This window comes from Amyelois transitella, chromosome 21 (genome assembly GCF_032362555.1).
Source record: "Amyelois transitella isolate CPQ chromosome 21, ilAmyTran1.1, whole genome shotgun sequence".
Taxonomy (NCBI): domain Eukaryota; kingdom Metazoa; phylum Arthropoda; class Insecta; order Lepidoptera; family Pyralidae; genus Amyelois; species Amyelois transitella.
The window spans coordinates 2,509,533-2,527,289 of NC_083524.1; the positions used below are offsets into that span (position 1 = coordinate 2,509,533).

The window sequence follows — 17,757 nt, forward strand, 5'->3', positions numbered from 1 at the left end:
GCAGTGAAAGGAAATGTTGGGAAAATGGGAGAAGTTACTTGATTTTTTAAGCTTCCGTCGCGTGTGCAGCTTTAATGGTTAAAGATACAGCGAAACCATGTATAACGGAAATATTCTACATAAAATTATTAAAAAAATATCCCACGACAGCATAAGTCTATCTTTTATGGTTGACTCACAATAACACGTGTAATTCCTAATAGCTTAGTAGTTCGGAGATTTCTGATTATATTTCTTTACTCTAATGTTTATAATACCAATAACACGCACACTCATTCGTAATTCTTAAAAATGTATATAAGTACCTATTCAATAAAAAAAGAATCATCGAAATCGGTATAGAAACACCAAACTTATACATGAAATAAAATACCCTAACAAGCCATCGTGCGTAAATACTGAATCATGCTATAAGGATTATTTTTGCGTAACGGTTACCGCGCTCGACGCGGCTAGCGGCGGCAGGGTATAAAAGGGGCAGGAGGCGAGCGCAAGCTTCATGACCAAGGCAGCCAGGGGGAGACCTCACGCAGTTCTCTCCTCCAGCCTCCCCCTGAGGACGAAAATCGGGATCTACCAAACGTACGTCAGATCCCGCCTCACGTACGCGGCCCCGGCGTGGTACGCATTCTGCTCTAAGACCAACAGGAGAAGACTCAGCGCCCAAGAGAACCAAAGTCTCAGAGCAGTCGTCGGAGCCCCGCGCTACGTGAGGAACTCGACGATCCTCAGGGACCTGAAGTGGGAGAACCTAGATATTCGAGAGGACAGACGCGTCATCACACAGCCACCTGCACGGCATCGCGCCGCTCCACTCCGCTCCCTCCGGGCCGTCGGGTGAAACCCTCCCCTCGCTGCCTTGCGGCAGACGTCGTCGACCAGTGACGACGCCGCCGCCGATGGGAACTCCCAGTGTATGAAGACGTGAAGACCCAGGCCGTCACGGCCGCCCCATCGACCTGCCTACAGTCGTTGGCAGCGATGATGCCATTGAAGAGGGCCAAAAGCCCTCACCAATCTACTTCGACTCCCCTAAGGGAGTATGGGAAGACCCGAAGACGGCAAGATGGTATTGCACAGGCGTTTCAACTTTATTTTCATTTCTTTTTCTTTTGTAAGTTGTAGGTACATATTTCTGGGTATAATTCTATTAGAATATTTTTTTTAGTTTAAATAGGCACTTAGATTTATCTATACTAATATTATAAAACTGAAGAGTTTGTTTGTTTGTTTGAATGTGCTAATCTCAAGAACTACTGATCGATTTGAAAGATTATTTTTGTGTTGAATAGACCATTTATCGAGGAAGGCTTTAGGCTATATAACGTCTAGCTGCAACTATTAGGAGCGAAGAAATAATGGAAAATGTGAAAAAATCGGGGAAGGAGCATCCTTGAGGGCTTCAATGATGCCCAAAATAACTATTCCACGTGGACGAAGTCGCAGGCACAGCTAGTAAAATATAAATTCAACGCAATAATTATTTTGCTATCTAACTAATAACTGTTACGTAGCCGCAAGATATCTCCTATCATCATATCAATTCATCATTAGTAACGCATTGAAATATTGATTAATTGTTTATTTGATCGTTAAAAAACAATTCAGCGATGTAAACAAATTTGTTTTGCCTTGATTACATTGACAAGTTGTGATAATTGATAATTTTTTTTGTCAACTAGCTACCGCACGCGACCTCGGTTGGTGATTTGTTTTGCTTTCGTCTGACAATTGTAGTTTTCAAGACCATGAAATAGGGTACACCGGAATATCCATGTGATTGTACTGAATTTCAAAGAATTAGCTTTGTTATATAAATTTATTTGTTTGTTAGTTTTTAATATCTTTGCTGAACAGAAATTTACAGTTACAAGAAATAGTACCTACCTACATAGTTATAAAAGGAATGAATCACTTGCAATGGCAGATTTATCTCATGTGGGGATCTCTTCTTTCTTCTTTTCCTTTATTCTTTTCAAGTAGTTACCAAAGGTAGTGTTAGTAAAAGGAGTAAATTTAAGTGAGTGTAAGTAATTCGTATTGTAATCTTACAGTGAGGGAAAACATCGTGAGGAAACCTGCACATTCAGGCCATTGGATGTGTAACCATGATGGATCCAATACGGGTTAGGTTAACCTGATTGATTTTGATGATATTTAGCATAAAGATGGACTAACCATCATCATAGTAGCTACTTTTTTGGAAAACCAGGGGAAAGATTTAATTTTAATCCTAATTTGGGACGATGTCGACCGAAACTAGTTAAATTAAATAGAAAATAAAAAAACAAAGGCCGTGGCGTTCTTAACTCTGTGTCCAAACTATTACAAGTGTATTGACCTATTTTCATCGTCTGAAACCACTGTTACTTCAGAATAACTGAAAACTGGGGCGCTAACAATATCAATGTTACCATTGAGATGTTTACCGCTAGAGCAGACATTTCATTATTTAAAGAAACCACTGCTATTCTAGAACAACAGAATAATTATACTAAGCTAGCTACTACCTGTTAACTTATTACAATGTCTAGGTTATATTACTGCAAAGTTTTATGAAAATTCGTTTAATAGTTTTTGCGTGAAGGAATAACGATCAGACAAACATCCTTACTAACTATCACGTGTATAACATTAGAAGGATTCACTTTTAATTTAATATCCATTAAGGATATCATTTAATAACAGTATATATACGACAAAAGACGAAATCCTTCCACTTATTTCGGCTGTATTTTCAACATTATATGCTTATAATGTATTGCTGGCTATTTTTGATGTATTGACGAAAACCCCAAGACGAAGAATGTGTTATTTCTAAATGGTTATCTACTGCAATTGTTTAAAAGGTGTCGTGTGGTTCCCGGCACCAATACAAAAAAGAATAGGACCACTCCATCTCTTTCTCACGGATATAGGCTTATAAAATTGCGATCCTTTTTTAGGCGATGGGCTAGCAACCTGTCACTATTTGGATCTCAATTCCATCATTAAGCCGAGCAGCTGAACGTGGCCGACCTTCTTTTCGGGATTATTGGCTCTGTCTACCCCCTAAGGGATATAGACGTGACTATATGTATGTATGTATTATTTAATAGCGATTTTGTGATAAAATCTTACTTTTGTTCATTCAATTAAACATAGGTATGAAAGAATTAAAAGAATAAAGAAACGATTGATAGCCCGCAGAGCTTAGACATCAGAGAAACAATGTTTTTTAAAAAAATTAGGCAAAAAAACACTATTCATTTATTAAACCTAATATGGATGGTCGAAATGTATGGTTTAAATTCACTGTTCTTATTACGAATAGATTTTTGCCGTGTTGAGAATTTTAATGACGAATCCATGCATGTATTATCTCAATGCTGTTTATCTTAATATCTACTGACATCAACATATTTCTAAGTCAAGGCGTCGAATAGCGGAAAATGAAGAGTATTCATAGAACTAAATACTGTTAAGGAAAAGTGTGAAGAATAACAAACATGTTTGTTGTTCCATACCTCTGTATCGGAAAAACATAATTGGTAAGTATTATTTTACCGGTTCAGAGAAAAAGATTTTTTTTTTCTATTTACGTTATGTAAATAATAGGTTAGTATTCGTTAGAATGATGCGGTGCGATGAATGATTTCCGGTACCAGTCAATGTGTGAATATTTGACTTACCCGATCTTATGATCACGGTCTTCGTGGTCATAGGCGCACCCTGGGCTTCTCCAGAGGGGTCACAGCCGGGACTTAGCCAGGAGTATGTTGGTATCGAGAATATATGGACAAATAAAGGATATTATATTTAACCGACTTTAAAACAAGGAGGAGGTTCTCAATTCGACCGTATTTATATTAGAAAAATGTTCGACTGGTACTTAATAAATTCCATATTTGTTAATCTGTGGTATTTTACCTCACTGAACGAAGCAAATTTTTTTTATTACAATAAATAAAATTTGCTTCGTCCAGTGAGGACTCACAAAGACTAAACAGTTGGCAAAAGCTAGTTTGATAAATTGATTATCATGTAAATTCAGTAAAGACGACTCACAATAATTTTATTTTATTTTTATATTAGTACATACATATAGTCACGTCTATATCCCTTGGGGTAGACAGAGCCAACAGTCCTGAAAAGACTAAACGGCCACATTCAGCTATTTGGCTTAATTAAAAAATTGATAGCTCATCGCCTAAAAAATTATCCCTAACTCGTCTTTTACGACATCCATGGGAAAGAAAAGGCGTGGTCCTATTCTTTTTTCTATCGGTGCCGGGAACCACACGGTACAGGACAGACAGACATACAGGCAGGACTATAAATTTAGTCTCACGTTGTCGACTATGTCGTTCATGGCTTCGACTCGTGTCTGGGACATGTGTTTATAATGCCTCAGATTTAAATTTCACGCGCGTAAAATATTCCATTTTCAGCTATTATGATAGCATTACGCATCACGATTGTAAATAGTACACATTCAGAGTGATTATTAATTATGTAAACGTATAGTGTAATAGTTATTTGGCATGCCATTTGAATAAACTAAGTATTGACGTCTTCTATCCCATATTTTCACTGCTTATTTTAATTGTAGACTATGAATAATTGTTTCGAGACTTACTACTTTTCAAGACTGTTAGCCTTGAAAAGTAGTAAGTCTTTTTAAGTTGTTGATAGCCTTGGAAGCTGCAGTAAACTTAGTTTTAAGTGATCTATTTCACGTCAACCAATGTTGTGAAACCAAAAGAATTGACAATTATTAAGCGATATGATAGTATCCTATAATAATGGATTTATCCATTATAGAAAGATTTTGAATTTGAGTTTGATATAGCCATGATTATATGTATATGTTACATTCCTATAAATATATTGAGGTAAATAAGGTCACAGGTGTCACAGATGCATGTCAGAAGGTCACAATGCCAGTGGAGTGCTATTTATACTGATCTTAGAAGGCTTCCTTCAGGTCGAGACGTATCATACTGTTTTATGCTATGAGTGAGTCATGTAAAGGATTGTGTACACTGCAAATTGATATTATGCAATACCTACATGGATTATAAGGAAACCTGCACATTCAGATTACTGGATGTGTCACAATGATCCAATACGTGTAAGGTTCTCGTGCAAAAGTTGCGAAGTTAAGATGGGAGTCGCTTAGTGTAAAAACCAGACTCAACCAATCCAGGATTTATGGTCAAGAGCATATCTCAGGCTCCTCTCCAGAGCGGTGAGGTAAAGTGGTTTCAAACTATACATATATTTCACCAAAAAGGGTCACATTGTGAAAACGTTTCATAAATAAACATTTAATAAGTTACATCCATACTAATATTATAAAGCTGAAGAGTTTGTTTGTTTTTTAGAACGCGCTAATTTCGGGAAATACTGGTTCGAATTGAAAAAAATATTTTTGTGTTGAATAGATCTTTTATCGAGGACGGCTTTAGGCCATCACGCTTCAATTATAAGGAGCGGAGAAATAATGGAAAATATGAAAAAAATCAATCAATTAAAATGAATGAGTGTAAATTATTCATCCTTGAGGGCTTCAATGATGCCCAAAATAACTATTCCACGCGGACGAAGTCGCGGGCACGGCTAGTTCTTTATATTATCAACTAAAATGAGGTTACCACCACAACATTAAGTAGGTATGTAATAAACAGTTGGTTTGAATACGTAGATTTACAAACATACCAAGCATAGGTACACATCAGCATTGGTTATACAAATCAATTAATTATTAACAAGAGTCACATCAAAATCAAAGTTATATAAACAACTCGTAACATTATAATTTCTACCCATTATGTAAAAGGAGGTTCTTATAGAGTCTTACACAAAAATAAAGATTTTGTGGCGTAAAAAATAAAAATAAACAATTTGGACATTTTTGTTACATTATGTGATAAAGTTCCCTAAAACGTAATAAAAATTTAAAACAATAAATTCAAGTGGGTAGGTACCTATTTATTGTTTTCGCAATTTCTGATGAAGGTCGATAATATATATAAGATTTTATTGAACTAACTTTGACATAACTTACTCTTGTTAATACCTATAATAATATTTCAAATTTAAACTAGGAAATTTTGTACTGAGGGACTAAATACTGAACACGAAAATAATTTCACTCAGCCGCGTATAGTTTATACAAATAAAAACATTTATTTACGGGTTCTTATCACCATGCGATAAAAGTCAGTGGCATGGTTACAAGGTATTATAACGACACGGTTTGCGTATAAGTTTCTGTTGTATTCCGAGAAAGCAATTCAATAAGCCAACAGACATGTATGCGGTAGAAACCGATCGGTTTGCGAATCTTTTACGATGTTTCCTTTGCTTGTCGTCAGGCCAAAATTGTGAGAATTCCCGCAAATGATCAAACAATTTAGACTCAAGACTAACATGGTACCTACGTCATTGATTTATTGAAGCCGTATTCTGTGATTGAGAACTTCGATTCTTTGGATTATTATATTAAGCGATGAGTTAGCCATCCCTTAGTTCATATTTCTCCATATAATCACGTTTTTATCCTTTATGTGGTAGACAGAGCCCTGATGGCTCTGTCTACCCCATATTGAAAAGATTGAAAGACCAAGTTTACGTGTAACAACTACTTCATTGATAGTAATGTAGGGAGGTAATATAGTAAACACTTCTACGTCATGTAATATGAACAACTATTGTAGTATTCGGATTAGCGTCAGACAATTCAAGGATTAACCGGTTTTTACGACATCCAGCAACGAGGTAAAGGCAGCACCTTTAACCTCCCTCGTTAAACAATAGGAGTCACGAGCGGAAAGCATGACAAAACAATGCGATGACTGACGTTTAACTCGACAACTACTAATAAACCATGCAAATTGGACATCAGACTACCCGGCGCCGGGGCTGTAACTTGTCATACTAATATTAACATTATTCAAACAATGAGAGCATATAATGTCACAGAATATTTGAGATTAACGCAGGTTTCCAAGTGGACGACGGCTCTGCGTAGCGCCGTGACGCCAGACGAAATGCACACAAACCAATTTACTACACAGACGCGAGCCTATAAATAAAGCGGGGAGGCTCGTCTCCCCTCACTCCTCGCTGAGCGCTCGCAGCGAACGCACGCCAAGGAAAACTCTGAAAAATTTACAATGGTTGTGAAACTAGAAAATGTTGCCGCGTTGTACGCCGACGTTTATCCCGCCATCTCTAAAACTCGTGGCCGGGAAGAGTGCATCACAATGGACTGCCCGAGGCGCCAGAAGATGCGGGGTGCTTCGTTGCCGGCCCTGGTAGAAGATGACTCCGAGGTTGAGGCTTACGAGGCTGAACCTAAGTCTTTCATCCTGCATGGAGAAGGGCTGAGAAGACAGAAGTCTCTATCACCGCAGCGCAGAGAGAGAATGCGACGGCACTTGGCTCTGCCATCGCTGTCTGAAGATGAAGAGCCTTGATCACCTCGCCGATGTATTTGGAACGAAGATTTGAAGCTCTGCACGGCCAGGCCAGGTCATGACATGGCTCCAACCCAGGGCCAGGGACTCGCCATCTGCTCGGAACCAGTGGACTGTGATTGTGATTCACCGATGTGATTTGGACGCAAATGTGTCGAACGTTAGTGATGTTGAACCAAAAGCTGCAATACCAAAGCATTTGATACCAATTTAGGTGATAAGATTAATTAAGGAATAATGTTTAACTGAGAATAAATGTGGTTTTAAAACAAATTTACTTCTATTATTTAATATCCTGGTATGTACGAATCTGTCATAGTTTTAAGGGAATCACTAAGATTTAATCACGCAGAAGAGAGAGACAGTTTAATGTTCTTATTTTGTGTCTCAATGAATTAATTGGTTGTGTTAACATTCGTGATAACAGAGGACTAGAGGTGCATGTCCTCTTTGTAACTACGCAATAGATAAGTAAATATAACTTATTAGAACAAATAAATATTTGAGATAATAAGGTTTAAGCAGTAAAGTTTTAACACAAAACAAAATGCTTACAAGATTCTCAATAAGTCAATAATTAAAACTGAAATTTATTTTCTTCCCTTGAAACATCATGTGATCTTGATAATTTTATTGAATTTCAATGAAATTTTGGCAAAGTATTTTATTATTACACTATTTAAATTTATGAAAATATGAGGAAATTAATGAACGCTAAGCCTAATGCCAAGAACTGAATAGTAAACATACACTTTGGTGTTAGAATTTATTAAATTTAGACAATCCGTAAGTATTTATTTTACTACCAAAATTTAAAAATAAGTAACTGAATTAACGAAAGTACGAATTGGATTCATAAATATATACATATAATAACGTTTCATCCCTCCCATCTAAATCCCTAACGGGGACCTCAGGGGTACACACAGCTTAGTCTCAAAAAGTCTGAAAGGCCACGTTCAGCTATATGGCTTACTGATGGAGCTGAAAATCAAATAGTGACATGTTTGCTAGATTATCGCCTAAAAGAAGAATATCATTACAAATAATTCCTAAGTAATATAATTGGCATCGTTATAGCCCTGTTCCTTTGGGAAGCAACAAAACAAGTTTAAAGTTAAATACGTAATTAGAAACTAACAAGAAAATGCATACCTTTCCTATTAGTATCTAATAGTAAAGTTTGAGTAAAAATTAAATACTCTCAGTTAAAGGCCACGATAAGAAATAAAAACTAGTTAGTTTTTTTGTTTGTAAACTTTTTATTGCACATAAAAACAAATAACAAAACAGTTATTGGAATAAAATAATATATGTACAATGGCGGAATTATACCAATTGGGATTTCTTCGAAACCGCCGAGCTTGCATGAAGAAAGTTATGAATGTGGATGAAGCGAAGGAAGTTTGCAGAGATCGTGGCAAGTGGAAAGAGGTAGTCTCTGCCTACCCCTCCGGGAAAGAGGCGTGATTTTATGTATGTATGTATGTGTGGGATTTCTTCCAGTCAACCAAAATATAAAGGATAATCCAAAATCAAAGAGTCAGCGCATATAAAAAAGCATTGAGGTTGCGTTATAATAATCAATTTATTATTACAGGTATGCAACTCCCGATATAAAATGTCAAGAAATATTTTTCTTGTAAATGCCTATCAGTCATTACAACTGCATACCTAATGCAAAGGTCAAGTTGTTTTTATAGTGATAAGATTGTTCCCTCAATAACACAGGCTGTTGTTCTACAGTTATTGGTAATTAACCAACAAAACAGTACTTGTTTTGATGTTATTTCATATCATAATTTTGCACTTACAGCAATGCACTGTAGAATTATGCAAAATTTACCATGTAACTTATTATATGCACAAAGGACAAATATAATTAAATTACATACTTACATACATACATATGGTCACGTCTATATCCTTTGCGGGGTAGACAGAGCCAACAGTCTTGAAAGACTAAATGGCCACGTTCAGCTATTTGGCTTAATGACAGAATTGAGATTCAAATAGTGACAGGTTGCTAGCTCATCGCCTAAAAAAGAATCCCAAGTTTGTAAGCCTATCCCTTAGTCGCCTTTTAGGAAAGAGATGGAGTGGTCCTATTCTTTTTTGTATTGGTGCCGGGAACCACACGGCATTAAATTAAATTACAACCGATATATAACCTACATATTCGTGTAGGTTTGCTAAATTAGTTATACATTATCATATATCGTATATCAATTAATAAATTTTATCTCGAGACCGGAGACCGGACTGATAGGACTCTGAAAAGACTGGCCACGTTCAGCTGTTTGGGTTAATAATATAATTGACATTCAAATAGTGACAGGTTGCTAACCCATCGTATCAAAAGAAGAATCCCAAGTTAAAAATCTTTACCCTCAGTCGACTTTTAAGACATCCATGGGAAAGAGATGGAGTGGTCCTATTCTTTTTCTCTTGGTGCTAACTATAAAGTTAAAAAGGGAAAATTAAGTTTTTACAATGTATTCTCTCGTCCACATTCTATTCTAAGTTTGGATATTTGTGAAGTTGACGTTGTTGAAGAAAATGCTGCAGTGCAGTTTGTTACCGCTTCTTCTGCACTGACGCCTTGGAAGCGGCAGTAAACTTAGTGAAACCAAAAGATTTGACAATTATTAAGCGATATAATAGTATCCTATAATAATGAATGAAAATTTGAATTTAATGAATAAATTAGGTATAAATATAGTCCATTGGCCGGCGTGATTTGTAGTGGACTGTACGAATCGGTCAAGGACTGCTAATTCCTTATTTAGCAATTACACACCCAATCAATTATGTCATCATTACAGAATGCCGCATCATCTTTTGTCAAGTATATGTAGGTCAGCAATGGTAGCGGTGTAAATTGCAATGTAGTATGGCCGTTATGTGCTGTGGAGTTTGCTCTATCAAATAGGTATTCAGATTTTTCTAAGTTGTGATATATTTTACCAATACAAAAAAGAATAGGACCACTCCATCACTTTCCCATGGATGTCGTAAAAGGCGACTAAGGGATAGGCTTACAAATTTGGGATTATTTTTTAGGCGATGTATTAGCAACCTGTCCCTATTTGAATCTCAATTCTATCATTAAGCCAAATAGCTGAACGTGGCCATTTAGTCTTTTCAAGACTGTTGGCTTTGTCTACCCCGCAAGCGATATAGACGTGACCAAATGTATACAGTATGTATGTTGTATTTTATCATTGATGCACTGTCGACGAACCGTGTGGTTATGCACTTCATGGCTTTTCCATGTATCAAACGAACTTAAGAGTGATGAGAGATCATTAGAAAATCTTAAAAAAAATATCAAAGGATTGATTTTCTTCGTCAGAATTTTTGTGATATAATTAAATTCCAACAACCTTGCTACAGACAAGAGGGCGCATGAGAGTAAAGAGGGCGTTGTCCTCACATTGGATCGGGGAGGGTTTACAAAGACATAGATCTGGCTAGATCCCGCGTCTGTTTAGAACTTCGGGTGTCTAATTGCGAGGATAAATGGTGATAAATGATATGTTTCATCTGCTGTCATAGCTAACACATTTACATGATAAATTTAGTTGAGAAGGGATGATTTTTTTTTTATTACAGTAAGCAGAAAAACAGAATAATTAAAATGAAAATCTCCCGAAGGCCTAACCGGCACACGAAGTTACTTACTAAAACAATAAGCAAATCGTTATTTTTTTGCTGTTTAAAATTTTTATTGGTAAATCATAAAGCTCAGAGGACTAGACAAGGACCACATCATACCTTTTGTCACGTTCAACGAAAACTTTCGAATACATAACTATACTAACGAATACTTTTGCTTTATGTGTTTGGCTGTGTTATTGTTTTTCAGTATTTGACCAAGGAATTTTCGCCAAGACCCGCACAACGTGAATGATAACTCGCGTTGTGAGTTATCTAGCTGAATGTATGTCTATGGTTGTTTACACCCCTTTGAGAGCGTGTTCCAGCCTCAGATTGCCCGGGTATTGATCCTTGTTTATATTGTTTTATGTCAAACAAGGGACATTGACAAGTCAATTTAGAAGGGGTATTCCTACCGCATTTATTTTCTTTTTTTATGGAGAGGCTAGAATAAAATATATGCCAGCCTAATTTTCTTACCTATGGATGTCGTAAGGGTGACTAAGGGAATAGGAATCATGTAGTGCAGTTAAGGTTGCTCAAGGTTGCAGAGGTTTAGCTGCTCCCAATCCAGGATCCATGGTCAAGAAGGTATCCCGGACTCCTCTTAGGTGTGGAGAATAAATTCCAAATCGAATTTCGTTCGCTTGATTTTATCTTTTATTTAATTTTCCACCCCTTACCCGCGCATAATGTTCGTTTCAGATATCTGGTTTACTGGAAGAGATATCTTCCAGGGATCAGTCCGCCGTTGCACGTTTTGTTTTCATATTGCAATATTGTATTCGTCTTTGTGTAATACAAATGGTTTCGTGCATTAAAGAGTTTATAAACAAACAAGGCCGTGCCGTGTGGTTCGCGGCACCAATATAAAATAAAGAATAGAACCACTCCGTCTCTTTGCATAGGATATCGTAAACGGCGACTAAGGGATAGGCTTATAAATTTGGGATCTTTTAGGCGATGGGCTAGCAATTTTTTACTATTTAAATCTCAATTCAAAGCCTTACAGCTGAACGTAGCCTATCAGTCAGACTCAGACTGCGTGCTCTGTCTACCCCGAAGGGATATAGACGTGATTGTATGTTGTGAAACCAAAAGATATGACAATTGTTAAGTGATATGAAGTATAATGAATAAAATATTTGAATTATATGAATGAATGAATAAACAAAAGAGCTATTTACTCTCAGGTCGTGTATTTGCAGTGACAGTGCGAATGTATTTATTTAGGTCGCCTTACTGCGCCTTATTTGCACGAACTAATTCAATTTACAACAAAACGTGTGTCAGACACCCTACTAATTACGAAAATGCGCATGTAGCTACGTATTACCAAATACCTTGACCGATTTTCTAAATGGGAAAAACTGAATTTCTGAATTTGAACTAGTGTAAATCTGATGAAAATAGAATGAAACTAACGTTTCCGCACTGACTAGGAACGAAGGGAATAGAAGTACAGTAGTCTGCAGAGAAACATGGTCCTCCCTTCATGTAAACCAAAACCATAGCACTGACGTTTCTTCTCAGCCGATTGTATTTGATAAACTTTGGTTAAAGAGTCATCATTCTCCTGGCGATAGTTGATTCACATAGTGACAGATTGCATTATAATATTTGTACCTACAATGAAGTTTAAATAAAAAAGCATGATGCAATCTATGTATGTGTCATGTCCTTCATTCATCATTCCTGAATAACTTGTAACATTTTCAGCACGTGATATGTCTCGTGGGTCGTGTAAACCTTTTAATATTTAGTTCGTTGGTTGGTGATGAAACTTTTATTGGTGTTTCGTTCAGCATTCCTGTCCAATTCCAACAATCAAATCTAAGATCATTAACAGAATCAGGACAACTCATGTGCTTTTGTTGCTAACGTATCCTATTTCCTATACTACTTCTGAAAGACTTTAGTCTATTGGTACACATATATATGTTTCTTTAAATTTGTACACGTAAAATATACAACAGGTGGACTTAATGCTATTTGGTATTCTCTGCCAGTCGAACCTTATATATACCCGTACACCCATCGTGATTTGGTCCAAAGTGCTTTGGTCATCTTGTTATTTCATCAGTGGTTTTTTTTTACATTTTTAAGAATGTCAAAAACCATTGGCTTATTTCACCGGGCAAGAAACTACCTAGACTAAATTCATGACCAGGTATTAATATTCAAAAGTTCATTACCGTCAGACGACACTCGTCTAGACTCTACAAGCAGATTCAATTTGTTTGCGAACTGTGTAAAGGTCAGGTACATTTCACCCCTGTGGCCGCCATTTTGTTTTACGTATTTTTGTGTTGCCATGTTGATTAAATACTTTTTGTTGTTCTTTTGTCCTTTTTATTATATTTATTTATATACAGTTATTATTATAGGCTTAATTTCTATAACACAATTTGAACATTATTGTCTTTGTAAGCGCAGTCTATGAGCAGCTAAATAAGTCCAAAGCCTCTATTTTAGAGTAGTCATAATATAATGGTACACAAGTTATCACGTTTTTATACAAGCTTTTATAAACTGTTACAATTTAATAAAACATGAAGTTACTGTACTTCTAAATTTATATCTCAACTGTTTTCTAAATCATAAATATATTCATATGTAGCCGCTCACGTAACAAACATACGGACATGTTTTATTCATCTGTCCAACTTGGCACCTGGCAGGCGAACACCGAATATGGCACTAGTACATATTCGCTTGGCCTCAGAAAAACAAGACTTGTTGATACAATTTAGTAAAAAAAAACAATAAATTAATTTTAAAGTACTAAGAAAAATTATTCCTTTTAAAAATCATTACGTAAATAATAGTTCTGAAAAAGAAAACATTTAAAAAAAATCACAAAATCCATAAGCTGTACATTTTTGCTTGGCGTTTTTTGATCTAGAGATATTAAAAAAAAGCACGAAAAGAGCGAATCAAAATTTATTAACTTTTTTTTTGACTGCAAAGGTGCACAGATATCAAATAGTCAATACTCTTCTTTTTTTTTGGTGGTATTGTGAAGAGGATACTAATTTTAAGAAGAAAATAGGTTATCTTTATTGTATTTATTTATAATTAGGTCTCAAGTTGTTATTGTATTCGTCTTAAGTAATCAACATGTTTTCGTTATGTTATTGTTAGGTACTAGTTAGGTATGTTGGTTACATTTAAAAATAGTTCAGACGATATTATTAATGTAGCTCGAATTTATATATAGTATTTAAGTAATACGCGGTATTAATTACTATATTTAATTTTTTAGCTAAAATATAACATAAAAGATATATGTAATTACTTTTGCTGTAAACTATGGACACCACTTTACAGTAATGTATTAATGAAATGACGTTTTCAGACTGTATGTATACCTATATATCAATACTTGAAGAAGTACCTACGTTCGTACGTATAAGATAATCACGTCTCTATCCCTTGCGGGGTAAACAGAGCCAACAGTCTTGAAGAAAGACTGATACCACGTTCAGCTATTTCATTATTACTATTATACATAGATGCAGTATTGAAGAAGTAGACTACAGTCATTTCTCAGTGACTTTATAGATCAAAGTAATATTACCGCGATCAGACGGACAGACAGACAAAATCTTCTAGAATATTTTTAATAGTAGGTTTCGGTATAGTGATTATCCAACCAACTCAATAACAATGGAAACTGCCAAGGATATTGACTGTTCAGTTATTGAGGTAAGGTACACCTTATAACATAAATACTATTAAGTAGTCTATAAGTAGGTAGTATAAAATGCATATCCATCTATCCTACGTATTAATTCTGGAAATATAACAATAAACGACCTTATTATAAATATATGCTAATGTTATAAACGACAAAAAAAGTGAACAGAGTAAAAAAATAAATATCCCCACATTTCCCAGGTTTAAATCTAGTTGGTTTGGTTGGTAATAAGAACTTGACAAAATTTGTATAGAATCATACAATTAGTATATTAAAAGTAATTAAAACATTTTCGCCGAACTCTAATTCAATAGATATTTTATTTCACAAGGTGTACAAAGTAAAAAAAAAGGAAATAACTTTGTATATTGGGTATTTTTGTATGTTTCTTTTCTTTGATTGCTTATAAAACCCTGTTTATAAGGAATTTCCGCTAAACTGTTGACGCGAGCGACGGCGCCGTAGGCAGAGATTGAGAAAATATCTATGTGATTTTTCTTATAATGTATCTATGCCTAACAAAAATCACAAATATGCAGAGATCGTGGAAAGTGGAAAGAGGTAGTCTCTGCCTACCCCTCCAGGAAAGAGGCGTGATTTTATGTATGTATGTACACACTATAGTGCCGTGTGGTTCCTTGTACCAATATAAAACAGAATATGAGCACTCCATCCCTTCCCATGGATGTCGTAAAAGTCGACTAAGGGATAGGCTTATAAACTTAGGATTCCTTTTAAGCCGATACCAACCTGTCACTATTTGAATCTCAATTATATCAGCTGAACGTGGCCTGTCAGTCATTCAAGACCGCTGGCGCTGTCTACTCCGCAAAGAATATTGACTTGATAATATGAATGAAATTATTCGATCTTATAATTAAATAATTAAAACAAAGCGGATTGAATGCAAATGAGTTTCAGTCCGGTCTGGTGAGAGGAAAATACCACTGGTTGTCGCTATATGCCAATGTTCCGGGTTTGATTCCTGCCTGGAGACAATTGCTATCAGCTGTCGCGGCGTATGTCAAAATGTTTTATTTAATTAATCCTTATCAAGTTGACATGACAGTTTATAGTTCGATTGAAAGTTATTACCGTAGTTTAAGTTAGATTTTTAAGATAAAATAGTTTCCTGTTTCAAAATGGTGATACAATAGACATTTTTAAACATTCCCATTGCTATGTTCAACAATGGTTGTACGAGTATATACAATGGCAGAAATCAATAGAGATTTAATCGGGTGCGTGTGCGCAATAAGGAAATGGAACCTATTTTCCTTGTCTAGTGTAACATTTTTGAATTAACCAAATCATAATTTTCATTTCTCACTTTTTGTATTTTTGATCAGATTTATACAATGTGTATTAAATATATATCTAACTTTTGTCGTACCTAAGTTGTTTGTTTACGTCAAAACAAAACTAACCTCTCAAACTATTTAGCACTCATGCTCGTCGTAACCTTCGATTCGTAACAGTTTGTTATGATACAACCAATCATCAGTGACATACGGTTAACAAGACGTGTTTCCTTGACTCTCAAGCGGCAAGGTCCCTCCATATTTGGTGAATTCTGACTCAGAAAACGTCACCAACCTGCCCTGTAGATTTCGAAAGACCATTTTTGGAATGTGAACATAATCGATTTTTATGTTATGATTACACACCTTTTTAACTGCTTAAATTAATATAACTTATATGGGCATACATTTATCTATGAATATCGTAGAGAGTCGGTGGCCGAATCGGTAAGGTTGACATGCGTGTTGCGCAAAAAGGGCACAGGTTCGAATCCCACCTAATGACTGTTTTCGAAGTTATATACATTAGTTCGATAACTAACCGATGCTCTAATTGCGAGGGAAACATCGTGAGGAAACCTGCACATTCAAGAAACGAGATGTGTAATCATATGATCCAATATGGGTTAGGTTTACCAGACAAAATTACAGTTGTTACTCGTACCTGACTCACCCACTACAGGATACATGGTCAAAGGCATACCCCGGGCTCCTCTCCAGAGTGGTGTGGATGGAACCGAGACCAAAGCCAGGTGATGAAGGGCATACATATATCTATCACATATTCATACCTCTTTATAAATTAATGAAAAGAAATGTATTATCCTACTAATATTATAAATGCGAAAGTTTGTGAGTATGTCAGGATGGTAGTACCTATATGAACAATATGGATGTTTGTTTCTCTTTCACGCAAAAACTACAGAACCGATTACGATAAAATTTGGTATGTAAGTAGCTAAAGACCCAGAATAACATTTTTATCCCGGAGTTCCCACAGGATTGATTCCACGTGGACGAAGTCGTGGGCGGCCTCTAGTATAAAATAAAGAAACCAAATAGATATCACGCTTTTTGATAGTGCCAATTACATAAGTTCTCCGAGTTCGTTGACCTTTCAGTCGTCCTGTAATGGCGGTATTGATCCGTGACGTCACAGATTACATCCCCAGTTATAAGTATTGCACGATGACGCAGGCAGGACCTACATTACAGAAAGTGGGCTAACAATGCAGTATAGTGGTTTATAGTTTATTCCATCGGATTTATTGCTTGCGTAATATTTTTATGGCTTTTAGGTAGGTCGTTGCGTGCGTGGTGATTGTATAAGAAAATGTAATTTAATACGAGTAGGTTTAAACTATAAGTTAACGGTACCATCTGATGAGTGATGTTATCCCTTCAATCTAATACAGTGCCGTGTGGTTCCCGGCACCAATTCAAAAAGAATAGGATCACTCTATAAATAAATTAAGAATGTTATTTCTGTCAATTGAATAACTATCTTCCTTGCGTATTTGCGTCACTTCCTCAAAACAATTGCATGATACGACCATCAGTCCCGGGCCATTAATATTAGTTAGTCTTGTCATAAAATGCTTATTTTATTTTCCAACTGCCCAAATCGTAACTG

At 35.9% G+C, this 17,757-nt stretch overlaps 1 protein-coding gene across 1 annotated transcript; it reads left to right on the forward strand.

Moving 5' to 3' along the window:
• Nucleotides 1-7,092: 7,092 nt before the first annotated feature.
• On the forward strand, nucleotides 7,093-7,736 carry LOC132903044 (uncharacterized). The gene has a single exon (XM_060950294.1). The coding sequence runs from the start codon at nucleotides 7,161-7,163 to the stop codon at nucleotides 7,461-7,463; it is 303 nt and encodes a 100-aa protein (XP_060806277.1). The 5' UTR covers nucleotides 7,093-7,160; the 3' UTR covers nucleotides 7,464-7,736.
• The last annotated feature ends 10,021 nt before the right edge of the window (nucleotides 7,737-17,757 follow it).

Excerpts from the sequence above, each read along its gene's own strand:
- LOC132903044 (XM_060950294.1), top strand. The coding sequence starts at position 7,161 with ATGGTTGTGAAACTAGAAAATGTTGCCGCGTTGTACGCCGACGTTTAT.